The following is a 27,110-nucleotide window of genomic DNA, read 5'->3' as shown; positions in this document are numbered from 1 at the left end:
GTTGGTGGGAGAGATTTGAGATGACATATCGGCGCTCTGCTAAGCAGCCTATTGAAGGGGAAAAGGGAATTGATGATGAAGAGCTCTTGTCAACTTGTGGGCTTGCTCATGTCATGTACGAGTACACTCGTGCCAGCAAACACTCCACAGGACAGCTCGATCAATAATGTGCCCAATTCAGAAACATACCGTACACACATCCTGATGAGGGGAACGGAGAAAATGGATAACTTCAACAATTTTATTTGTGAAAAACTACAAGCAAAATTCATAAATAGACATTTCTATTTGAAGCAAGAAGGAAAATGATCAGGTTAGCCTATAAGCGCAAAGTCGTGCACATGCCAGGAACATGTCGTAGTTCAACATTAGAAGCTGGACAAGAAGCTGTGATCTGCAGAAAATGCTACGTCCATTTCCACACCAGAAACATAATGTGACCATTTCACAAGGGGAAACAATGACACATCAGCTAGAAGTGAAACAACGCAAACATGGAAAACGCAAAGGATCAAACAAAGAATGGATTATTGTACTGTCCTACAAATGTTCCCACATTTCTTTTCAACAGAGCAATAAGTTTTAAAAGCATTGTACAAGACATCTTATAGGAAGAAATGAGTTTGTATAATACACCGAGTCGGGAATTCACGTTTAAGATATACAGTCAGTAAACAAGCATTCTATATTTGGATCTCTGACAAACAAAGCTAAAAAAATGTAACCATCTTTACACAGTAAATTAAGGTTACTGGTCGCACACAAGAACAGAACTGCTTGCGCGGAAAGGAAACGAGGAACAAAAGACTTCAGCTTCGATGCCATATAGTGTTTGCCGATTTGAAAACTATGTACAAGCAATGCATCATATACTCAAATGACCATTTGTCAATAATTTAACACAAATCTTTTCACTTGCAGTACTATGTGGTTGCAGATAAGGCAAGTGAAACGATGGCTTTTTAGGCCCATTTCGGAAAGATTGCATTACAAAACCGGGTGGTTATTTCGTGTATAAATTCGACTTTTTCAGCCCACATATTCACCTGGCTTCTCCCCACTTTGAACACTGATGGCATTATTTGTACGCAATAAAGTACATGATTACATTTGAACCACTTCTTAAGAGCAAAAGAAAGAAAACGATATGAGATACAAAAATGATTATCCCCTCGTGAGAAAGTCAATCTGGCCGGGATGGATCTCTGGGGAGGGGCGCTTTTGGGGGAGGCGGCTACATCTACAGTGAGGGGGGGAGAAGGGGGGGAAATTGTTCACTCAGCCCGCCTCTCATCACCTGTACGTGTCCAGAGTGACGCGCTGAGAGTGAACAATAAGAACACCATTAACATGGATTATATTAGTCTTTATTTATTTAAACTGTTATTCATCTCAAACATTAGATAATTGCAGTAATTGCATTTCAAATTGTTATTCATCTATGTATCATGTCAATATGAAATTCCTTTGGTCCTTCAATAAATAAACTAAGATATCATATACACATTTATTCTTTATACAATTTCATACAGTTAAAATGAAATTCGGTTGTTCTCTTATCAGCTGGACGTGAATTTGAATCCTTCAACAAGCCTTGCTATTCTAAAATATGAAAGCGCAATTATGATTTGAGTGTCACCTCCAATGACTGTCGCCTTTAAATGACTCGCAAAAATAAAAAAACGGGTACATTAAATTGTCAATAAAAAAAAATCATTTGCAGTCACTTTTATCAGATTTTTAGGCGTCGCAACAAAAAATTCAGACGTGGAGCTTTGTTCGGAAGATTTCACCAAGAGGGAAACTTCAATTTAAGAGGCGTACAGTGTTGAGCCAGTAAACTCAACATTTGCGCTACGGAATGGAGCAATTACCAAACAGCTTTTAGTGTTTTACACAACAGCCTACACTGTACACTTATGGACACACAATACTGTATAAGATAATGAGTTGAAAGTTGAGTATTTGGACTTGTGATGCACACCGCAGCCACGAGGAAGGTCCCAACAGTGTTCAGAGTGAGACAGTACGGTTGAGGGAGTGACAATCGGATTCTTCATCACATGAAGTGATTGGGAGATCTGCAAAACTTTTCACAGTGTATCTAGCACCTTTGTGTGTGTGTGTGTGTGTGTGTGTGTGTGTGTGTGTGTGTGTGTGTGTGTGTGTGTGTGTGGTCTGGCATAACTGCAATAAAAACACTGAGGGAACGATCGGTCGGCGGAGCTACGCAGCCAAGCTTCAACACCAGAAGGTAAATATCAAAGTATACAGGTGCAACGGGTAATAAATAAGGGTACAAATAATAACAACAAAACAACGGTGGTTATTGTGCCTGGCGGAGAAAATGTTCTTGACAAAAAAAACAAAAAGGTCGACTTGGCCTCACATCCACGTCCAAATATAAAACAATACCTACAAGTGTCTTGACGCTAGCACGGCCGTTAACTCGGTATAGTCCACAGCTCCTCTTCCTCTTCTTCTGGAGTCTTTCGTTTCCATGTTAGGTGCACCGCACTACCTCCCACCAGGCCGCATCCAGGTTGGTCATGGAAAGGAGGCGGCGTAGCCGTGGGGAAGGTCAAGTCCGCCTCCCCCCACTCCCCCGCTTTGGGATCCATAGTGACCAGTACGTGGGGGTTGAGTGGGCGGGGTCAACAGAGAAAGGGCCGGGCCGTCAGAAGGACTCGTCGTGCCCCACTGAGAGATCGCCTTTGGGCGTGGAGGCGCGCGACGAGCCTTTGTCCATGCTCTCCGAGCCCGAGCTCTGGTGCTGCTGTTCGGAACCCGCGCTCGACGTGATCGTGGACGACGACGTGGACGAAGAGCGGCTCTTCTCCTTAAAGTCCGTTATGATCACCGTCACGTTGCCCACGGTGATGGCCAGCTGCTGCGCCGTGCTCCGGTCGATGTTCTTCAGCTTGGGCCTAAGGGAGAGAATTGGTGAGAAAAAGTCAACCAGTTTCGGCGGACATGTTGACGCACGGAGTCCGAGTACAGTGAGTGTGTTTTCCCCACTCGTCGCATCTGTAGGCGTTACATCAAATCACCCAATGGGTTGAACCAAGCAAATTTTGATTGAATTAGCGGTGTCAAAATGAGTGCGTTACTTTTGAGTTGATAATGAAATGTTAATGAAAATGTCTCTAATTGTTGATTGTGATATCACAGCAGTCTCAAATTTTTGGCCAACACGAACGAGCAGGAGTTTGGAATCTACTGCCCACTGAATTTGAATATTTTCGGCAAGATTTCAATGAATATTTTCAATGACTTAAAATTTCAAATAGTCAATGAATATTTAAATGTCAATGAACAATGAATATTCAACTTTCAAAGGCTATCAATCAATATTCAAATTTCTAAGAATATTTAAATGTCAATGCACAATCAATCAATATTCAAATTTCAATGAACAATCAATGTATATTCAACTTTCAATGGCCATCAATGAATATTCAATGAGTATTTAAATTTGTAAGAATATTCAAATGTAAATGAATATCCAACTTTCAATGACTATTCAATGTATATTAAATAAATATCTGATATGTTTACTTTGACTCCTTATCGTTGCTAAACAAAATATTTTACTTCTCTAAAACGTACGTTTTAGATAATGTAAGAGATTACATTTCATGAAAAGATATGTTACAGTCACGTGATCCACAAGATTAAAATTTCAAGGTTGACCAAAACAAAAGGTCATAAGGTCACTAAAATATACCTGTTTTGTGACGATTGACCCAGTAGTTACTGAGATACAAGAGCTCAAAGCAAAGTGGCCATTTATGCAAAAAATATTAAAATTTGGCAGGCCATAGCTTCCAAAACCCTCTCTGATTGACCTAAAATTTGAGATTTAGTGTTGTTTTATTAAAACCAAAAACTGGGTGGTTAAAATTTTCAGATTTTTTGGGGGTGATTTGGAATGAAATGAAACCAACCAAAAATCAATAAATAACGGTCCGGAACAAGTGGTCGCAAATCCGATCTGACTGTGTTTGTTAACAAAAATAAATGGCAAAAGGACCTTGAAAAAAAAAATCATATTAAACTGCAATATCGAGGTGAAACACAAATATAATTAAATCATTTTTCAAAACCGTTCAGTCCTACTTGCAAGTTTAAATAATGGTAACGTATACGAGACACGTACCTGGAAATGTGATTGTTCTTGTTGGTCTTGGTTGCCGATTTGCCAGACTGTATACTCTGTTTGTCGCTGGGTGGACTCTGATGGCTGTCTGATTTGGGTCTGGGGGGGAAACAGACACAAACACCAGTTTGGCGATGACACCCTCAGCAAAATGTCTCCATCCCTGCCCACTGACCTGCTCTTTTTGATGCTGGGCTTCTTTGTGATGGCCGGGATGATGTCTTTCTCCGTGTCGGCTTTGTCTTGGACGACGGGCTGCTGCTCCTTGTCACTCTTGTCCTTGTCAGGAGGAGGCGTGTCTCTCTCGGGCCTCACTATCTCTGGACGCTCGCCTTCAGGGCGAGCCTCCCCGACGGCGCTCTCTCCTTCACCGTCCGCCCGCTCCCGGTCTGTGCGCTCGCTCCGCTCCCGCCGCTCTTTTTTGGCTGGGGGCGGCATGGGATACTGCTGGGCCACCTGCTGGGCCACCAGCTGGGAGTTGATCCTGGGTTTCCTGTGGAGGAGAGCCAAAAATGGATTAGCCACTTGATGGAGCGCCCGCGGCCAACTGTGCTCACGCAACTAGCGACGGACGGGCTAGCCGCAAGCTCACTGAAGGGACTCGACTCCTGGCCCTCACGGAGGGGCCGCAGCTTTCAAGCAGCCTCTGAGCAGCGCTGTTTGTGAGCTAATCTCATTAGACCGCGGCCATCATAAAACGAATGCTCGGGATCACAAGGTGGGACATTTGCAACACATCACTTAGGTCTTCTAATCCGATTAGAGCAGGCACAGCCCCATTTGTCACAGACCAACACTCAGTAGGCCGTGATGGAGCTGCCGGCACTCTTGCAGGTGCCCGCAGCAAAGCCTGTCCTGCGCTACCTAGCATAAGCTTCATCATACCTAAATCAGCCAAAGAAATAATAAGCAGTCTGGTATCACTTGAAGGCTGCTCAACAGTTAAGCACGCTGCATTAACACGCCTTTTAGGCTACTTGGCCAACACTTTCAATCATTAGACAGTCAGATTATCCAATTTATCTCTTTATGGCCTTCAACAAACGCATCTAATCTCCTCCTGCTGTCGGCTCATTTCAGACAGTCCCTCTGCGTGGGGAGGGGGCGGGATGGTGTAGTTGACCACAAGTCAATCAATGGGGCCATAATAGAGCATCATGTCATGATGCTCGCAGCGCTCTCAAATCGATACACCAGCTGTTGTGAATGACGATGAGCCGTGGGCTGTTCTAGTATGCATTACCTTGCATGGTTATATGCAGCCCCGGGGCTCTTGTGTTAAGTGCCCATAGGGGACCTTTAATGGGTTCATAAGAGATGCTAATATGGACCTGAAAATGTTCCTCTCATCTTGGCTTTTCATTTGTGAAATACTGTACACCATCTAGCACAGGAGTCCCCAACTGCCAGACCGGGGACCAATACCAAAACTGTAGGACATGGAGTATTGGGCTGTATAGTGATTATGAAAAGAGAACAAAACAAAATAAAGAAAAACAAAAAAAATCTGCTCTTCTTTTTTTTTTATATATGTTTTTCTTTCATTAACAGAGGAGTACCAAGAATTCTGTCCAAGTGTGTGAGACCGATTATTGGCTGCGCCGATTATCAGCGCTGATATTCAGCATTTTGATGAATATTGCATCAGCCTTTTTTTTTTAACTGCATTAATTTCAGGGAATTTTTTTTTTATTTTTTGTTAACTTAATAAGAGATGCTGATGAACTTGGAAACTCTCTGCACCTTCTATTTAACTTTTGTTGTTGTAAATTTCAGATACTATATTTGGAAATTTTGGAAAACTTTATTTACTGTAGAAAGCAATAGGGAAGTCAGAAGCAATAGGGAAGTCAGTGGTTCTCAACCCTGTGAAATATTTTTTCAACCAAGTACTTCCTAACCAGCGCAAAACATTTTTGGTTGAGAAACGACTTAAAATAGAATGTTGTGCCATCATTGTCTGATTTTTTAAATTTTGTAACTTAATTTCTTGACATTTTTGGAACTAAAAAGAAAGAATGAATGAAATCAATTACAGATCTGTGCACACAAAAAATATCACCATTAACTGTTCTCCTTTGGGGTCATAGTAAAGATCTGTTTCTCAAAAACAAATAACTATCTTAATTTTTAAATACATTTTTGAAACGATTGACAGATAATGCTAGGTGGCATATGACAGGCTGGGTCAAACCATTCTGCTATGGGGAGACTCAGGTTTTTTAGGACAATGAAGTTGAATAAAATTTATTTTATTACCTTAAATTTGACTGCAGTATTTGAATAAATTAGTAATTATTTGTAAGCATTTTTGCATGGATGCTACGTTTGAATTATTCTTTTGAAATCTCCCGTACACCCTGGAGCGCCTTCACGTACCCCCATTTGAGAAACACTGGTTTAGTTATAAAACAAAGATGTCTATTGACTAAGATAAAAAACAACAACAACAACAACAACAACAACATTTTCTAAATCTGAAAAGTTGTTCAATAAACATACAGTATGCTTAAAGACATTTCAACAAAGTCAACAGTGGTGTATAGAAAAATGGATAGATGAGTAATATTAGAATAGGTACACACAAGATGACGTCCATAATAGTAATTAATATTCTTAAAAACGTTGCTTCATGTGGCTATTAGTGCACAACCATCAAACCGTAACTAATATAAAGTGTACGAATGTGTTTGTAACAAGACACACAACTCATTGAAATTGAGAGCAGGACCAGGAGTGAACTCATGAGTCCAATTGTTGAAATTGCTCCCACAACATGCTGCTGCCAATACGTTCCTGGCGAGTCACACTGAGTCCGTGGAAGCCCTCACAGCGGGAAATCCTTGTACGCTTTATTACCACCTCCCCTTTGCACTACAATACACTATTGACAGGCACTCCTATGATTACTCTTCGATTCTGCTGTTGTTGCCAGTATGTGTCATTCTTCACAGGATGCCCCAAAATGACTATCATTATCTTGAAAAGCTCCTTAAGGTACATCACTACCTATACGCTGCTGTTGCTCAGGTACTATTTGTCAAGAGGTACTGCATGCTGAAGCTGATTTAAAATGTTTTTACCAGACATCCTTGTTTTCCTTTTCTTTAAAAATAAAAAAATAAAATACTTCAGTATTAGTTTATAATAAAAGCTGATGTCCAGGGGTCATAAATTCAAACACTCCACTTTTGGGCCGGGTGATATGTCCCAAAAATAAAATCTCATATTTTCATTTATTCATTCAATGACAAAAATCTGATTTCAAATGACAGCTTTTCAATCCTTCAATAAAAAAGGCAAAGCAAATGACAATGATTACTCCAAACAAGTTTTGCTGTTTCCCCTCTTCTGTGATTTGCTTTACCCTTGAGTGTTTTCATCATACTTAGCCAAGAACGATAATTCTGATTCTGATCCTGAAATCAAACAAGCTTTTAAACCGCTATTTCCACAACATTAACCAAATCAATTTCACAGAAACATTTTTTCTTTTCAATGTAGGGCTTCCTCTTTGTGAAAATGGCCTTTTAAACAAAATCTTCTAAACATGGTACATGTTTGACAACTTAACACGAATAACCGAAAAAATATAAACCAAAACATCACTTTTGGGATTAACTCTTTGACTGCCATGGACGTTAAAAGACGTCAAGTAAAAACCTACGGAGGGCCGCCAATGACGTTAAAAGACGTCATCCAATTTTTTTTTTTTTTTTTGGGAAACTGGTGGAGGAAAGTCTTGGCCAGCTGTGGTGAACGTTTCAAGCAGATCTAGTTAGCCTGAAGACTATTTTTGGCCCCTAGATGGCAGCAATGATTCTCTTTTGACAAGATTGGGTAGGCGTCAGTAGAAGACGTGAGGCGGAGCTAGAGGGGACAATGGCTGGGGAAGGGAAGAGAACATGGCGACCGGTTGCAAGCAGCTCACGCTCGAGCAGTTTTTTTCAAAGACGAAAAGCATCGACCAACGCTAAAGAGCACATTGATGACGACGATGATCATCATCAAGAGTTAATACTGTATGTAATGACTAAACTATCACTGAAATCGACAAACAAAATGTGCTGCTTCCATAAAAAATAAGATGTTGTCCCTGGAAATGTAAACAAAATCCCATACACAGTACATAAAACACACATTATTGGCAAGGAAAATAAGCTTCTGTACAACATCGGGCTTTAGGCATGGCTTATTATGTTTTATAATGCTACCTACACTGAAAACCCTCCCTGAGTTGCTGCAGCAATAGAGCACGATTTCTTGGCTATGCAGTAAAAACCATGGCAGGTTTAGTTTATGCTGTATCCACCATTGAGCAACATATCGATAAATATGTATAAACTAGCAGCATACATACTATGTAGGCTATAACTGTTTCAGCGCAACTAAATCTGCGACTGACTTCCACCGGGCTCTTTTCGTGTCTCACACAAAAACGTGAAAAAAACGTTTTCACTCTGTTTCACACATTACTTAGAGCTCTTTTCCGTGTTCTTCCAAATCGCTGTTCACAGCCATGTCAAACTGTGTGTGAGTGGGAATGAGCTTTGAACTACAGAAGCTGATAAGGAAAATCCTTTTTAGTGTTGTCATATTTTGGGTGGATTGACTCAATGCTAAGTGAATTACATACTAGAAAACCGCAGTCCATAAGTGTAAGGTACCAGAGCCAATTTCACGTTTGCCAAAACAGTGTGAAACTCTTCAAATTGAGTGTAATGGTGCTTTCACACATGCGTTCTCTGATCTAAATTAATTGAATTGATCAAAACCGTCATTGGGCTGTTATTGACAGATGGCCTCCTTTCGACGAGTGCTTCTGCATTTTCGGCGAGTGCTTTATGACGTAAAGCCACGCAAAAATACACAGACTGATCGTCTGTACTGAACCGGATCGACACATGTAAACCTCGGTTTGTGCTCAGTCCGTGTATTTTTTTGAGGTTTCATGTTATAAAGCACTCGCAGAAAATGCAAAACCACTTCATCAGTCAATGATGGGCCCAGGTGACGACGGTTTTGCCCAGCTCTAGAATTGATGTTAGTTTTTCCATCACATCACACTAGAGTGCATTTGCAACCATGCTGGGACCATTTGTGACTTAAGTCACACCAGATTTCTGTGAGAGTTCACACCTCAAAATGAACCGCACCAAGGGGGTGTCGGGTGAAACATAACAGAGTTTGGTTAAAGCGAACCAAAACTATGACCGGCAATTGACCATGAAAAGAAGATGCCCCATCATCATCACCTCATTCTCAACATTCTCAAAATTTTGTTGGGGACATTTGCGACTCAGCCAAAACAAACACATGCCGCCAGAAAAATTCAGAACACTACAACACTAGTGTTATCATAATTGATGGGTCGAGTCCAATGTCTTATGTCAACCAATCGCAAGCCGCAGTGCTTAAGGTCAAGTGTGTGATAGCCATTCACTTGCTCACAGGTGAAGTTAACGTAGCACGCAAAATGTCTTCTCCGGAACATTTTTAACCTAATCCATAACAGCAGAACAGGTGGCAACTGCTCGTAACAAAAAACAGACAAATCGGAACACTTGGCATCTTTGTGTATATTAAGTATCACAGGGAGACACAATTGCCAGTGCTCTAGCACGTGTACGAGCACAAGCATGTAAAATGAGACAAAGCAATTAGCCGAGAGAGCAAGTGAAAGAGATGGAGAGGAAGAGGAAAGCCAGCCCTAGTTAACACAGCTCTTCATTTCAAGTGTTGAGGAGGACAAGCAATTATTTCCTGCCACGATGAGTGAATGAATGCAATGGCTGAAAACACAACAGAGAGACACTACGTTTACATGCAGTTAATATTTGGGTTAAGGTGTTTGAAACATTCGGAATAAACCGTAACGTATGTATTAGGGGTGTGCAAAAAAATAGATTCTCATAAGAATCGCGATTCTCATTTAGTACCATTCAGAATCGATTTTAAATGTCCCAAAATCGATTTTATCTTAATCATTTTATATTGCGTTGCCTTTATCTGTGTGTGCCTTTATTTGGAGCGCTGTTCATGTTGTACCCGATTTGGCCACTTAGGGGCAGTGTGGTTCCACGCGGTCTAATACACTGTTAAGTTGTAGCCACATTAGAGAGTAGAAGGAAAAAGTCACAATCAAGTTATTTCAATAAAAGTCTTTTTTTTTTGCAGTGTGGAGCCGTTCTTTTGAGTGATAAAAGTGCTGCGAGTTGCGCGCTAATTAGCATTAGCGAGTCAGACTGGAGTAGATCATTACAATTCCTTGCACATCTATAGATTGAAGCAAAAGTCATTGTCAATCAAATCCTTTTGAATCAAAAATCGTTCCCGATCAAAAATCAATTCTGAATCGAATCGCAGGCCCAAAAATCGAAATCGAATCGTGAGACATTCAAAGATTCCCTCCCCTAGTATTTATAACCCGACGGAATCAACGACACACGGACAACGTTATGACACAAATCGATGTCATTTCCGCTCTTAACTTTCCACTGTCAATAAATGTCACTCACCACAACTAATAACTCACTTTGGTTCTGGAAAAATTTATGAATTCAAGTTAGGCTCCGCACATACAAGTAGTTCCTGTACGCAAGACAAAGATTCCTTGCGAATAGAGCATGCACAGAACAAAAAACAATGCCTCGTTCAATCAAGCTATTTGACAATTTTGCATTACAAAAGTGGTAACCCAGGGGTCTTGTTTGGGTTTTTGCACGTTTACTTGGCATGGAATGGAATACTCGCAATATTCGCATTTTGAAAGGGTTACTGACTGCATGTAAATGTAGAGAGAGAGAGCGAGAGAGAGAAAGAGAGACAGAGGAAACCATAGTCTTTCGACTAGAGCCAGTGAAGAGCTTAGACTAATATCTACTGACTCATTCCCATTCAGCCAACACCAACATTTTGCACAAAAGTGGGATCTCTGCACTCAATAAAGTAAAATGTTTTTAGAACAACACATTCATCAAATGACAATTACCCCCCAAAACACCGCTAAGCTTGTTTTTTGTGTGTGCGGCAATTTGGCCACTGAGCTCCATAGCTGGTGGCTGCATGACATGCATTCATACGTAACGCACACATGCAGCCTGATCCTGCAGCACATCACTTACGACAAGCATATGAGGAGGCTGTGGGGGTTTGCTTAACTACAAAAGATCCCTATCATGTGCTGACAAGCATGAACCAACAAATGATCATCATGCATTCATCTGTGTCAACACTTGTATTACACTTTGAGGATTATGTCGAAGCATGGGAGGATCTCCCCTCCCCCAGCATAGTGGAGGGAGGGTAATGGAGCAGAGCCTTGTAGCAGAACAGTTTTTTTAATGTGTTACGCCACTATGTTCTACAAATACCGGTTGGTCTCTTACAGGTTTTAGTATTGTATTGTCCAAATGTGTTACGACGTTCTTTCAAAACGCTTTTTTGAAGATCAGCATTGTTATGCAGCTTCAATATAAAAAACAAATAGATCATAATAAACACAGGTTAAATTGTTACTTGTTTACTTGGACGCCCCATTGAGCAAAGGCATGAAAATAAAACCGCTACTGCATCTGGTGTATCCCTGAGCTTACTTATCGATCACAGCAACTGCAAGTGTGTTGTCACATTGGATCAAGTAATTTGCTCAGCGGGTTAAATGAGGACAGTACCTCGAAGAGCCGCAGTCGAGACTGCTTCCCTCTTCATTCTCAGTAACCAACGGGAACATTTTACATTCATCCCTTCATCTGCCGCTTTCTGTTAGGATTTCAGGGGTTTCATGCTACTCTGTGAATTTCGGCGAGGCAGACACTTTCCCAGTGTGTTTGTTCTCTGATCAGTACAACCATCCTCTTTTGGGCTCATTTCTACAGAAAGAACAAGAAGAGGCTTTACGACTACACAGCGCCATCACGGTTTGGCTCTCTTTGGCTTGGTTGCACTTTAACTGTGGAAATCCTCCCACACTGCATCACTTGCAATGAGATGTGCAATCCAACAACACCAGACAACAAGGAACTCCCATATTTACTCATATGTGGCTGAGGACAAGGAAACACATTTTATTTGTGAGTAGGGCTGGGTGAGATGACGGAAAAATGTACCATGATTATATTATATTTCTTATCAGTCAATAGATAATGATTAGCTCTTTTTTTATGCCTAATCAAAACAACACATTAAATTGATTAATGCGTAAAGAAGGATGGACTGATCCAATCTCATGACAAGCTAAAAATCAAGCAAGTTGGAGGCACTGCGTTTCAAGAAAATGAAATAAATGAAAAGGCTAAACCCATATTGTCACCCTCTTAAAATAATAGCCCAGGTCATTTTTGTGTGCAAAAATGTGTATTTTTTGCCTAACTTATCTCCTCATGATGCAAATGGTTCAACTTCTTGTGTTTCCTAAAAAATGACATTGGCGATTATTTTAAGAAGGCGTCGACATGGATGTTCCATTGCTGAAATCTATTTGCTACCTGGAAGCCTATTTTCTTTATTTCCTCACGTTAGGTGCGCTTCCATTACCCTCAGAAGCAAACTGCTAATGGAAACACAGGAATTTCAACAACAACAACAACAAAAATCAGATATCACAAAAAAACATACGCTCTTAAGAGGTGTTTTTTTAGAAGTGTTGAAACCGAAGTAATGGTAATGGAAACACCTTTTTTGCATTTCCAGTAGTGATGTGACCCTGCCCGGTCACGTAGTAAAGGAAGTACAGGGTCACTCGCTTTTGTGTTGGAACTGCCTCTTGAGAGGATAACAAGTCTTTTTGAGCACAATGCGGTTTAGCTATAGAGTCATGTTCAGCGCTCTATACACGGAGACAATTTATTACCGTTGCACGAGAAATGGACGTTACCCCGAGAAACGAGCGATATACGGCACACATCGCCATTCAAATCCACTCTATCCGTCTGCAGCATACATGAGTTGTACGCACCCACATGCACACACATCAAATGCCCGACGCTGCCCGATGATGGAGGAAAGATGTTTGTAAAGTAATCATAATTTCGCACATCCCATCTTCAGTAAACAAACGTCGCACAACAACATTACATGAGCACCTTCTACAAGAATTATGAGATCTCGTGAGACAGGACATTATGAGAATTACGTCTCAGAAGTGAAACATGTTTTAACGGGAACGCCAATAAATCGAAATCGTAGCAATATCGCTTTTATTTTGCGAAAACTGAAATAGAAACGCAGCTACTTGGTGGTTAGCTTTATTCAACTTATGCCATCTGCCAACTGTACTCGATCCTGAGAAAATGTCCATGTATTTATCACGGTAAAAAGATTAAATTCGGCTCTGCGATTCAGGACCCCACTCTATGGTTTACAACACTGCTCGAACACTGACTGCAAAAAAGTAGATCGTTTAAAAAGGGATTTATTGCGGCTTGACAAGACATTGAGAAAGCAGATGATATTCGGGGTGTTTTTCCTGCATTAAAAATTATGAGGCGGCCGCCTCCAGCTAATTTTGTGCCGCCCCCAGCTAGGGTGACCAATCGTCCCACGTAGCGTGTGCACGCAGTTTGAAGCTCAATTCACACGTCCCGAAAATTGTGTCGCGCAAAAGTCTATGCTTGCTCGTAAAAAAAATATATATATAAATATATATATATTTTTTTTTAAAGAGTTTGACGCTAAGCCTGTCGGCCAGTCATAACCACAACTACAAGGCGTAGCACACAAAAAGTCCCCCGTGGTTGTTTTTTCGTTGTTGACCCACTTCTGTTCAACACTTCAAATCCAAAATACTTTTCTCATTGTGGCAACGCTTATATCATAACTAGGATAGTGTGATTACTCAAAAACACACACACAAAAAACACGACTGCCACACGGGTCAGTTTGTTAGCCTAATGCTGCTATCTTCATCTAGCCCTGTCGCCATAAGTGTCAATCCAGCAGCAGCGGGACAAATAAATAGAATTGGGCAGCGATGCAAAGTGACGCTTCTTCACCAGATTATAAAATCCAATAATACACGGGCAAAATCTGCGTGCTAAAGATGACTTCATTCGTAGCCGGTTTTAGGACAACATAAAGCAATATAATACACTGAGACACTTATATCAATATCAGGCACTGTAACCTCTGTAAACACTTCACTCAGCATACAGCATCCGACAGGTCACATTCAAGTGGTGAGTGATATTTTATTCATCGGTTTCTATGCTGGTGGTCGGTCGATTTGAGCTCCCCCGTCGAAATAAGTTCCCGTTGACAGCAGCGTAACTCGACGTCGGGGTGAAGGGTAACTAGCGAACAAGGTATGCAGGTATTTTTGTTTTCCAAATGCAGTATCCGTTTAACTAACTTGAACAATAATCAAAAGGCCATTAAAACCCAGGTGACCCACGTGCTTAATGCTGATCTCATACAATGTTAACTTCCTTACGCTATTATGTCACTACATCGTCAATATTCTATTTCATTCTTTTGTGCACACGTAATTGCTTACATGCTTAGTGATCAAAAGGCCCTATAAAATAAATGGACAAAACAAAACATCGACTGCGTTTACATGCAGGCAATAACCCTTTTAAAACCTGAATATTGGTAATATTTGGGTTTTGTAAGGCCATGTGAACACGCACAATAATCCGAATATGCTCTTATTTGGGTTTTTAAAAACTTCTGGAGCCAGGAGAAAACCGACTACTTTATTTAGCGTGGTGAGTGACATAAATATAATGACTTTTATCAAATGTAATAAGCAAAAAGTGGAAATGTCGTGATTTACGTAATTGTGTTGTCCACGCATCGCATTCCAAACGGAATATTCCAATCAAGCACAAATGACATGTAAACGAGAGTAACTCGGTCCACCACGCATGTAAACCGCGTTACCTCGATTATTTCAGAAACCGGAATTCTGACCTTAACCCGAATATTGACTGCATGTAAATGTAGTCATTTTAAATTGAGCTTGTGCATTGCATGAATGTCAGTACAATGTAAATATTTGAAAAGTTTTGTTATTATTTAAAGCATTAATAATAATGTGTGCAAATGCAATGAGTATATCTTAAAACATGACGACAACGATATTGTGGCAATTTTAACATTGCGATTTCATGATACTGTATTGCCGTTATTGCTACATCCCTAGTTCCTAGTAGTAACTCTAGCTGTACCATACAGAGAATATATAGAGGATGTATTGTATTTTTCTTTTATAGATTTCTAAGCAGTACAGGACTTCAAGAATGATCTCTTCGGGATGGCACTAATTGTTTACTTTAATCCACAACAAATATGAGTGCTTAAAAATCTAACAAATGGCATCAGTGATAACATTGTTTTTAGTTTCCATGTTTTGAATGTAAACAAAAGGCACAGCATTTCAAAAACATGCTGACATTCCAATTACTTGCGCAGTTAACAAGGCAAGGCAGTAAGAAACAACAACTCAGTGTTGACGTTGCATTTCTTAGCAACAACTTTATGCATCATTATAGCTTCAGAATTTCTAGCCAGTCAGTAAACCTTAACTGAAAGTGCTACTGGGCAAGAAAGAAATAAACGTTTGTTAAAAAAGTACACACTTCACAACTGAAGGGACTTTTTCGCCCCATGACTGACCTTTTGGGTTGTTAACTGCCTCAAAGTCATAGGCGCACAGACGGCATGCCATTGCAAAGGCACTGAGCAAGTATGAGCTGCTTCCAGCAGTATCAAGGTGTCACATTGCTCACATCACTCATTTGTCTCCCTCCTTCCTCTCTTCAGTGCCATTCCATCGTTCTCTCTCTTGTCTTCTACCCTGCCGCTGCGCTCATTTTCACACTGCACATTAGCCCCCGCGGCTACCTTTTCTGAATCATGATGGCTTTAAGTAGGGATCTGCCTCACCTCTTTTAAGCATTTCTCTCGCTGGGTTTGTCTCTTGCTTGCATGAGTTACATGCCAATGGACAGCGTCACATCTACTTTTGCATCTGTCAATTAAAACAACTTGCCTCTTTGGTTTTAGTTAGATATGCCAGTGGTATTAACTTTATTCTTTGAGGTGAACATTGAAAACCGTAAGCAAACAATATGGAAATATACTTTTGAGATTTAGTAGTACAGTTCAGGGTTGTACACTAACTTTTGCACTGGTGCACCGCAGTTTTTGGTCGCACCCTTTTTGAGGGAGATACAGCATGACCGTATTTGCTTAAGTAAAGTTGTCTCAATTTGCATAGCGTTTATTTAAACTCTTTCCTGAAAAAAATGTGAATTTATATTGAGCGTTTATGATTTTATAGCACTTTTTAAGAATATTTTTGCATTAAGTAAAGTATCGGCCATTTTGGACAGTCAAGTGGTCATCGTGACGTGTCGCGTGCGTAAATAACAACAAAGCCACTCCTCACGAGTAATTATTGCGTCCCACGGCGGACATCAAAGGTGGAATTATGCCCTATAGCAAAGAAGCACTTCTTCAAAAGCAGAACAGCCATGGAGGACTCGCCAAAGATTTGTATCCAGCCGAAAGCCGGATGAAGGCGGTCGACTTATTCAGCCGACCGGCTCATAGCGAGTCTAAGTTGGGGACAGTCTACAAGTTACATGTTACAGAGGCTCAAATTATCAGTCAAGTCATCATTGACAACATTCACTGGAAATGTAATTTGTGGACGGTCCCTAACCTGGACTGTGAACATCCGGGTGACTTTTACTCTGCTAAGCCAAGCTGCATGTGTGCTAAGCCTGCTTTTGCCCACATTAGGAGATGCCACCCCCCCACTGCCCCACCCCCACACCGAATGAAATGAAACCTGACGTGCTGAGGATTTTACTCTGATCAGAATTGGCAAAGTAATTGGGATAGAAGAGACCAGGATAATGGCGTTGCACACATGTTCTTATTTTGATACTTAATCTGTTTAAAAGAAATTTCAGGGAATAAGATGCTAGAAATATTTGGGCTTTTACTCTTTGCACACAATGCCTAATCCAATACTGGAAAATGAGTTATACGTCTTGTATCGCTTTAAAAGAAAGTGAAGTGAAAGTGAAGACTAGTCAGGCTAGCCGCCTTGAGCCGCGACGCCTTCCACGCCCTGCGTGGGTCAGTTTCAAAATACAAGTAAAAAGGCAATTGGATCGACGTCAGTGTATTAACTTGGAAGACCTTTATTTTGAAGTTGGCTTCCGCAGCGCGGAAGTACGACCCGAACCATGGCGCTTGATGCATACGGATCACGGCTCAAAGATGAGCCGTCGCACCACTCATTGAAACATGTACTCACGCCGTGCGACTGGATTAATTTTTCACCAGCACAGGCTGTACAGTTGGCCGCATTTGCGGGTGAATTGGTCGCAATGCAGAGCCCTGCAGTTTCTGAATTGCTTAACATATTTCAATAATGGCTTATTAAATAATGTTGGATGGATGGGGGGGAAAGAAAAGTGGAACTTCGAAGAGCAGCACCTATTGGATACTCTGTGGCACACATTGACTAGCCAGCAGACACAGTGGGCTGAGTGAGGGATAGAGCTACACCAAATACGCACCATCGTGAAAACACATTATTATTATTTTAGGCGATACAATTTTTTTTTTAATGATTTGATTTAGATACGTCACGTACAAGTAAATACATACATAGTTATCTTTTATAAAAAAAAAATAGAACGCAAGTACATTTCTGTAATTTATTTTGATCAAGAAATTAAATGGCTACCAGTTTTAAAAGTAATAGTCACAGTATGGACCCTTTTTTCTTCTAAAAAAAAAATGCAATTCAAGATTGATCAATATTCTAAAAGCAAATCAAATCCTAGCCTGCTAATCTTGAGGGGGAAAGAGACACACAAGTCAAGCAGCACAGAGCAAATTACAGAGGTGATGCAAGTTTTCATAGATAAATAACATGATGCTGACAGACCACTTGCTACATACAATTAAAAAAATGCAACACAAAGGTCAATTATTTTAAGGAGACTAGTCTAAATGTCTGCGGCCAAGTTGACATTGCAAATGAGAATCTGCTCTCAATTACCTTACCTAGATTCATAATAAAGGTTAAATAAAACAAAGTGCAAAAACAAAGTTTGTGACCAAATTTTATATGATGGTAAGTTGGTAACTTACAACAAGTGAAAAATGAGCTCTCTATTCATAATGTACATGGAGTGTTTAATTCTATGATGTGTTTCAGTATTCAAATAAATAAATAAATAAAATCAACTCTGCAAGGCACACCCATTACAAATTACAATTATCCGTATTAATAGCAACTGCAGTTGTTATGAAGAGGCATTGTTGCACACGTTGTTTGGACACTCAGGGACAATTCTGCACATTCATAAACTCCAAGTATTGTATTGCAATCTTGCTGTGCACACACAGACTTCTCAAACAGATAATTCATTCAATTACAACAGTCAACTGTGTACATTCCAGATGAGCAAGAATAATATGTGTTAAAAAGACTGTTAGGCGAGTAAGAAGTGAACACATTTCAGAGCGCTCTGATGCACATTTCATGTACCGTAAATACTTAAACCTCCCACATTGTCGCATCCTTCCAAATACGAATGCCACAAAACAAATATGAAGGAAAGTAGTGAGACGCCGGTTATGAGATTTGTAATACCGCACAGCCCTTCTTATAACTTTATATTGCATTTCATTCTCATAGCAAGCACAACAAGTCTTCATTCCACTTCGCAAGCACGGCGGCTCTTTAATGTCCTCATAGTTGATTCCCTTGCCAAGCGTGATGGTGCTGGTATGAAGAGAAAAGACTGTCCACGCTGGCTCCCTCTCAATGGATAATGATGTGCTTCATTCTGCTGTGGAGCCCCTTGAGACTCTCGGCTGAATGAGCACATCCCCCTTAAAGCCATCCATACCCCATCTTTACTGCAACACGCATGCACACTCTCGCTGACAACTGACACCACATTGAGACAAATCTTTACCTTAGTGATAATCTAATCTTCATCTGTATGCTTTGTTATGTTTCAGCTAGCAGTGACTCAACATACACAAATGCCCCCATTTCCACTTGCGCTTGTCCTCAAAAGCCTTTTTATGAATTCTTTGGAGACTCTCTCACCATTACACTCAGTCGATTGCATGATCTTTTCCCCGAACGGTACATGCCACAATTCAGTGCCCAACATTTGTCTGTTTTGTTTGACTGCCAAACTGGCTATTGTATTGAATCACTTACGCTCTGCCAAATCCTATAAAGTAATTAAGAACTTTTAAATCTGGCAATGAACATGTGAAGATTAGGGCATCCTTGATGCCGCACACAACCGCTGCTTATGGTTGTAGTTCAGATGCTGATAATACGAGATAAGTAAAGGCGGTTGGGTTTCCTATGAGCAGGGCATGCTGTGGGGGGAGGGAGTGAGGGCGAGGAAGCAAGGCAAGATGAGTGCCAATGTGCCGTCTTACATAATGCCATTTTTCTAAAGCATTTGTATTAATGTGACAGTAGTGGATTCTGTGGATTATACCGACTCCATTATTGTGAATGGCAAAAGGGTACACAACTAACCTTCATTTTCCAATAATTGTGCAACCTCAAGAACACACACAATAGCTCACTTCAGAGGAGTGTCATGTGTGGTCATTTTCATTTTCAGCTATCACTGCTGCTTGCAGTTTTCACAATACGTGGTACCTCGGAGTTTGAACATAATTCGTTCCTGCGAAGTGTTCAAAGTCTGAATTGTTCAACCTCTGGTTCCCTTAGGAAATAATGTAAATGCAATTAATCCTTTCCCAAGCTCCAAAAACAGAAAATTCCTATTTTAATTTCTATTTATGTTTTTTACATTTACAGTACAGTATTTAAACAATAAAAACGTACCTGTTGTGGTGTGATGGCATCAGTGGATGATAAATGCTATGTTAATGCTAGCTTTAGTTCAGTGCTGAGTTCGTGTATTTTACATTGGGCATATTGTTAGACTACGAAGCGGTCCCTGCGTGTGTTGTTTAACGTCAGGCACGTTGTTGAACAGCTAAGGGGGGTCCTCGTGCCAGTATTTACAGAAGCAGTGACAGTAGTTACAACTGCGTGATAATCTCCTTCCCAATTCCACTGTGGTTCGTAGCACTGTATGTTTTTCTTTGCTGTCACTGGCATTGTTGTCTTTCTTTGGGCCCATGGCTCAGATTTTTGGGTTGAAGTTCGAATTGTACGAGTTCCTAGACGTTCAAACTCCGAGGTTCCACTGTAACAGGGGTGGAACTACTTGCCCCTTGGCACAAATTACCCCACTCTCCCCTGCATATCGTTGCAATCAATACGGTCACACATAAAAGTTGAGAATTTATAAATTGAATAAATGACCCTATTCATACTTCATAGTCATCAATTCAATGCATACACTTAATGCTAGTACATTTATTAAAGTTGTTGACTATAATGTATTGTACAAATCAGTAAGTGTCCAGATTTGTGTCTATATTTTTAAAGAGTGCTGACATTATTAACACATATTTAAAAAAAAAAAAAACACTATTATCTGTTCTTAGGACTCCTAAATCATTACAAAGGCAAATTCCTCTTCTCTCCACTATGCTGGAAAAAAGAATGTTGTTAACCCACAGACCACAGTTGGCGTTGGTGTCATTCTTTCCAGCAGAATTATCTAAATTGGCAACATTGAAGCCACTGAACCTGCACTTGTTCGTTTGCATTGAAGACACACATGCGCATCAAAATAAAAGCAGTACATAGATTTTGTACTTGTTTGACTTCATAAAGGCTATAGAGGCTATAGACAGGTCAACTGTGGCCTTTGGGCCATACTTTCCCCATGTGCTCTGAGTCTTTAAGTTCAGCCATTAGGATGGTGGGGCAGGGAAAAAAAAAGAGTACCAAACAACAACTCCTGGTGCTCATTTGAGGACCACACCAACATTTTTATGCACACCCCTGTTATACATTATTTTGATTACAAGTTTCAGAAGAGCTGCATTTTAAAGTCACATAGATAGCGTGGGTTGTTTTGCAAGTTTTTGAAAACAAAATGTTATATATCTGCTGCTGGTCATTTACCGTCCAAGCAAGCATATCCTGTCTTGCTCTCTTGTAACTCACAAGCACACAAACAGCATAGTACTGATATGGCAACAGCTTTTGAATCCCAAAACATGTTATAATCAGCTCCATAATTTGCTGGTTTAAAAATTGATGAGTTCCACTCGTTAAATGAAATCTTTTTTTTTTTTTTCATAAATAGCAAGTTACACTGTCCATTTTAAAATTTTGGTGGCGCTAAGTTAATGACACAAAAAGTATTTTATTTCAATGGAAGCTATTTTAAATGGTTGAAGAGAGAGAAAAGAGATAACAACATTGCAGCCGTTAGTGACTGAGGTACCTTAAGAGTTCATGTGATGGCTACCATTTATCAACTTTAGAGGGCTCCTAATGTTTTCTCCCACAGCCGCAAGGCTCACAGAAAAGCACAGCACAATTCAAGCTGATGTAAAACTACACAACTTGATGCAATAGGGGTTTAAATGGCAGAAATGTTCATGACTGCCAACACCGCACAAGCGATGCTAACAAAATGAATGAGCGTATAGATGGGCATTGGGGTCAGGTGCAAAAGGCAGAGGCCTTTCTTGTTCAAGAGTCAGAGAGGTAAGAGGCTCGATTTAGCCTACTTGGGTATCGAGTTACATCACTGCGCAGGACTGGGTCAACAGGTTCGTTAGGCTACACACCGATGGGGGAGGGACTGTCCCCAGATGCTAATGTCACAGCCGGAATTTGGCCTTGTTAACAGACATTCTTCAGCTCTATAAACACAATTTAAAACCGTGAGCTGCAGTTACCTGGCTTACTCTGCCCACATCTACTTCAGAAATGCGGTGTGAGCTTCTACCTGTCCATTGGAATGAGTCATGTTCAGGGTCTCTCCTCTGCCTTCACATCCACAGAACTCATTCTACCAACATTCCTAATAACATTGGAGTCATACAGTTGTTATTTTAAAGTAACATTATCATTCATTCAGCTGTCATAGAACAGTAGAAAAAGAAAAGTTATGGCTGCATAACTGTACGGGGCATAAGGTCATACTGGATCTTACTGCTTTGAATGACAGTCTGCTGACCACTGTTTATTTTTCTGGTCAAGTGTCACAATCTTGACAAACAGTTGCCCATTAATTTGTATTAATGTGTCTAAATGTCAAGTATTTAAATTACATACTTATTTGATATTGTCTATTTAGAAACATAGTTAGATATACACTACTCACAAAAAGTTAGGGATATTTGGCTTTCAGGTGAAATTTCAGGACGAGCCTAAAATGCATCCAAAACTTGACAGGTGAACTTAATGTGACCTTCTCTAAGCTTTTTAACGCACATGTCCAACTGTTAAATGTTTCAGCACTTTTTGCACAAGTTGCTGTTCTCTAACAAGGAGCTTGACGGCAAAACTCACATACAACAATGCTCCAGCTCATGGAGGTGTCATCATCAGGGAATGGATGTTGGAGACTGGTGTACTTCAAATGGATTGGCCTGCATTTTTTTCCAGACCTGAATCCTATTGAAAACCTGTGGGATCAACTGAGTCGCCGCGCAGAGGCTGGAGACTCTGCACCCCAGAACCTCAATGACCCGAGGGCTGCCCTTCAAGAACAGTGAGTCGACTTGTGAACAGCATGAGATGCCGTAGCCAAGCTGTAATTGATACTTATCTCAAATTTATTTACAAACCACTTTAAAACTAGCATTGCTGTATACAAGGTGCTGTACATGGAACATAAATCAGTCATGCAATAAAGATAACTTTGTCGAGGTATCAATAATATAGATTGAAAATGGTCCAAATCCTCTGATTTCAGCCTATCAGCTGTTTTTGTTGACTGATTTCTGTAGTCCTTCATGAAAGAAGACTGATTATCTTCTATGTGTAGTCGAATTAAGACATTTCAAACATCGGTTTTACTTTGGAAAACAATGACTGAACTGTATGACTGTAACATAGTACATCAACCCCCCCTTTTTTATCACTATATGAGTACAAAGTACTAGAAATAAACACCAATCACTGGTTAATAAAGTTAAAGTACCACTGATTGTCACACCCACCTAAGTGGGGCAAAATTCGTTCTCCGCATTTGACCCATCCCCTGAGGGAGCGGTGAGCAGCAGCAGGGGCCGCGCTCGGGAATCATTTGGTGATCTAACCCCCCCAATTACAACCCTTAACGCTGATTGTCAAGCAGGGAGGAAAATGGGTCCCATTTCTAGAGAACGAATTTCTTTGGTATGATCCGGCAGGGGATTGCACCCATAACTTCCCAGTCTCAGGGCGGACACTCTACCACTAGGCCCACAGAGCTGGTAATAAGCAGTAATCAGGAAAAAAAATGCTTTTGCAATAAACTTGAATGCAAAATTAAAAATCTGCTTAGTCGATTAACCGATTGATAGATTAATCGATTCCAAAAATATTTAATATAGTTTTGAATGTTTTTTTTTATTTTTATAAATACTTTGTAGATTTAAGTATACAGTATCAGATAAAGAAGATATGCAAATTTTAAATATATCAGAAAGTAGAGAAACTTTACATTTAAACCAAATAAATGACACCTATATTGTGACTCTTGTCAACAGTGACTCATCAAATGGTGAGTGAGCATACAGGCCATAAATCATAAGAGCCCAATACAAGTAAAAGCTGGGCTAAAATAAGCAAAATGAAGATCCACATACAGCATTAGGAGTCTTAAGTGTGGAGCATGTCGAATTGAGTCCTATCTTCTAATTAGTACTTTCCGCGGTTGTGCCGACTTTGCTCTGGCAGACGGTCCTGGTTTACTGACAACTGGCAAGTACACTAATATCTTGTCCCCCTATTACGACGCATATTAAATTTCATTTTTATCTGTCAAGGGAATGATGCCATCATATCACGCATTGCAACTCCCATCTCCCTTTGCTCCGCGTTCATTTCCTGCTAAGAATTGCACTGAAGTGAAGCCAAGGACTAAAACCTGAATACATTCACTCAACTCCATCCTAAACCGCAACAACACAAGTGGGAGTTAATCCGCAAGGGTCAACACAAACCACCAGCACCTTCAAGAGCAAAGCATTGCCAATTTGATGCAGCAAATGTAGTTGATACGAAACACTATTCATAGAGGAACATCTGAACAACGAATTGTGCAAGCCATCTTTAGTGCAATTGCGTCAAAACAAGATTTTCTTGCAAAGTTTTTCTCTGAAATCATTGTTGCTCCAGGCTGATCAGACAACAGAAACATCATAACGACTTGGCTCAACACAATTGTACAAGGGACAGCTGGCATGAAGAGTCTACTCCGAGATGTTTGCAAACAGGTTATTCCCCACCCACTGATATTGTTCACAGATGAGAAGAGTGTCACAGTTTAAAACGCCAACATAATACAGTTGATATGCGACTTCAGAAACATCACAGGAAAATGCCTCCACCAATCCTCTATAATTGAATTCAAGTGGGAAGCACTGGTACTCATTAAAATGAAAGGCCACCCAACAACCTAACAACTGTGCGAATCAAAGGTTCTGTTCTCAGATCAAACAGATATACTTGACAAGCACTGTGGTGATGTCACTGGCCAAACAGAAACAAGTGGACTTTCGCCAAGGCACTATGACAGAACGGCTGTGACACGCTTATCTGTTTCCTGCTTTTGCAGAGCGTGCTCAGCATGCATCATCAGCTGTGGATGTACGCTGCTGGGGAGAGGACAGGGGTGTGTGGGGGTGGGGGTGGGGGACAATTAAGCTGAAAGTCTATCTTTCGGATTCTCAGTAAAACAGCAATAGCATGCTCTCCTAGTCCTGATGCATGGTGGCCGAACACTCATTGTAAAACCACAACTGGAAAGGTTAGAATCTGAAGGACTCGTCAGCAAACCACAAATGACTCATCCGTGTTTCAGTGTCATCACACAACTGATGATGACATGAGCAAACAAAAAGTTGTGTCGCACTTATTGGTCATCAAAAACATTCTCTGCCTGGAAAGAGGGGGTGGTGTTATTAAGAACCTGAATGCAATCCTATCATGATAAGTGACTCTGTGATTTAATCTCAGTTTCTTATGAGAAATGTCACCACATTTATTTCTCACTGAAGACACTCAAACATGCACCGACTCGCCAATATGAATAATTTAAAAGAAGGGTGCTCACTTTGTGATAAACTTTCCCTTTTTTTCAATTCCAATTTTTCAATGTCTCACACACACAACGAATCTGAAAAAATAAAAACTACTATGGAACCAGCAACAAGCAGATTTACGCACACACCTTTCACCATTTTTACCACTCTGTTGCTGTTTCTCCATCTGTGCACCTTCAACCAAGCATGCAACCCCCACCTCTGTTCTGCAGTTGCATCACGCCTTCCTTACCTTGCCAAAAGCCAAGCAAATCCTAAAATGCATTATACAGTGTGAAACACGGATGAGCTGGACGTTTGCTTAAGTGATCATCAAAGAGTCCCACTGTCGATCAAAGTTGCATTCCTATAAATATCGACGCGACACCAGTGAAGCCTTCCAGAGGAGAGGGAGGGAGGGAGAGATAGGTATGCATGGTGATAGAGAGGGAGAGAGAGAGAGAGAGAGAGAGAGAGAGAGCGTTACGATACCTTGTTGATGTGCCCTTCCTCACATCGCAGATGCTGCATTTAAAAGCCTCGGCTGTGTTCCGAAAGGTGCAGACGCTACAGTCCCAGTAGCCGTCGTCAGCTTGTTTGGCTTGTCTTTTTGGCCTGACAAACAAGACACACGTTACGTTGAGTTGTCGGAAGCCCGTTATTGACACATTTCCTAAATTAAACACGAAAAGGCGATTTGGGAAGACAAGATCGAGCGACGTTCAAAGACACATCGCGAGGCAGTTGGTGGGGGCAGGGGAGCGGGTTCGTCCCAAATTTAGGCTTCGAGTCCCGCCAAGTGGACCTCGTTGGTTAATCTCCTAATTGCTCACCAGCGGACGACTGCGAACACCGTCCGATTGTATATCGCCAGTTAGCCTAGCAGGCAGCGCTCGTATTTTTCGGCATCGAAGCTTAACATGTCGTGCGATACTAAACAATGTCGAATTCGACATCGGGCCGCCCAGCACACTGCCTCGAGACGGAAGAGCCTTTCAGCGAATGCCAGGCGTATCCTGTGAAAAAATCCCTTTGTTAAGTGACTGGGTTGTAGGGCGCGAGAAGCCGCCATAGTGACTGCACTATTCTAGCTAGCAGTGGCAGAGCGGCTGAAAAAGGAGAAACGATCCCCGAGTGAAGGAAACGCGTCCAAATGTCGAGCCCGTGGCGCCTCGAACGAGTGTAAATTGGTCAACAGGCGGTCGCATTACCTGGTAGGGCTCTTTTTGTCGCCCATGGTGAACAATATTCCGCGGGAAATAAGAAGAAAAGGGGGCCTCCTTTAATTGTCAGTGAGTGTGCAAGGATCCAGATAGAGCCGCTGCTGAAGCTGCTGGCAGACAGGCTCCACTCAGCGCTGGCTCGAGGCACGGCACAGAGACTGACTGCGCTATACCACGTGCTCGCTCTCCTCCAATCACAGCGCGAGGAGCTTTAAAAGTCTGGATGGAGATTTCAGAGCTCTTTTAATAACTGCTACTGGCATATTTGACAGTCCTCACCTTACCTCACCTCATACATCAAAGACGAGAACGTGGCATTATCGGATGAAAGTTGAAAACAGAGTGGTCGGTGAAAAATAAGGCTTTGAGTTTGAGGCTATTTTAAAAGAAAATTCAAGTTGCATTGCAGGACACTGGATGGCCAAAGTAAAAAATACGAATAAAAATGTGGTTATTGTCATTGTTACAAGTACAAGGAAATGGCAGGTGCGTCAACCTAAGATTACATTTTAATAAATGCAACAAAAAAAAGTATACAAATATATCACGTCATGATAATG

At 40.9% G+C, this 27,110-nt stretch overlaps 1 protein-coding gene across 1 annotated transcript; it reads right to left on the bottom strand.

The window, feature by feature from the left end:
• Positions 1 to 227: 227 nt before the first annotated feature.
• Positions 228 to 26,737, bottom strand: rybpb (RING1 and YY1 binding protein b). The gene is made up of 5 exons (XM_077574104.1): positions 26,539 to 26,737; positions 25,820 to 25,942; positions 4,335 to 4,652; positions 4,160 to 4,258; positions 228 to 2,927 (listed from the first exon to the last, which is right to left on the bottom strand). Exons 1-5 carry the CDS (start codon positions 26,562 to 26,564, stop codon positions 2,678 to 2,680), a joined length of 816 nt encoding a protein of 271 aa, XP_077430230.1. The 5' UTR covers positions 26,565 to 26,737; the 3' UTR covers positions 228 to 2,677.
• Positions 26,738 to 27,110: the final 373 nt, after the last annotated feature.

This window comes from Vanacampus margaritifer, chromosome 8, assembly GCF_051991255.1.
Source record: "Vanacampus margaritifer isolate UIUO_Vmar chromosome 8, RoL_Vmar_1.0, whole genome shotgun sequence".
In the NCBI taxonomy this organism is placed as follows: Eukaryota; Metazoa; Chordata; class Actinopteri; order Syngnathiformes; family Syngnathidae; genus Vanacampus; species Vanacampus margaritifer.
The sequence above is the reverse complement of the archived record's forward strand: the minus strand, read 5'-3'. Positions and strand labels throughout refer to the sequence as shown.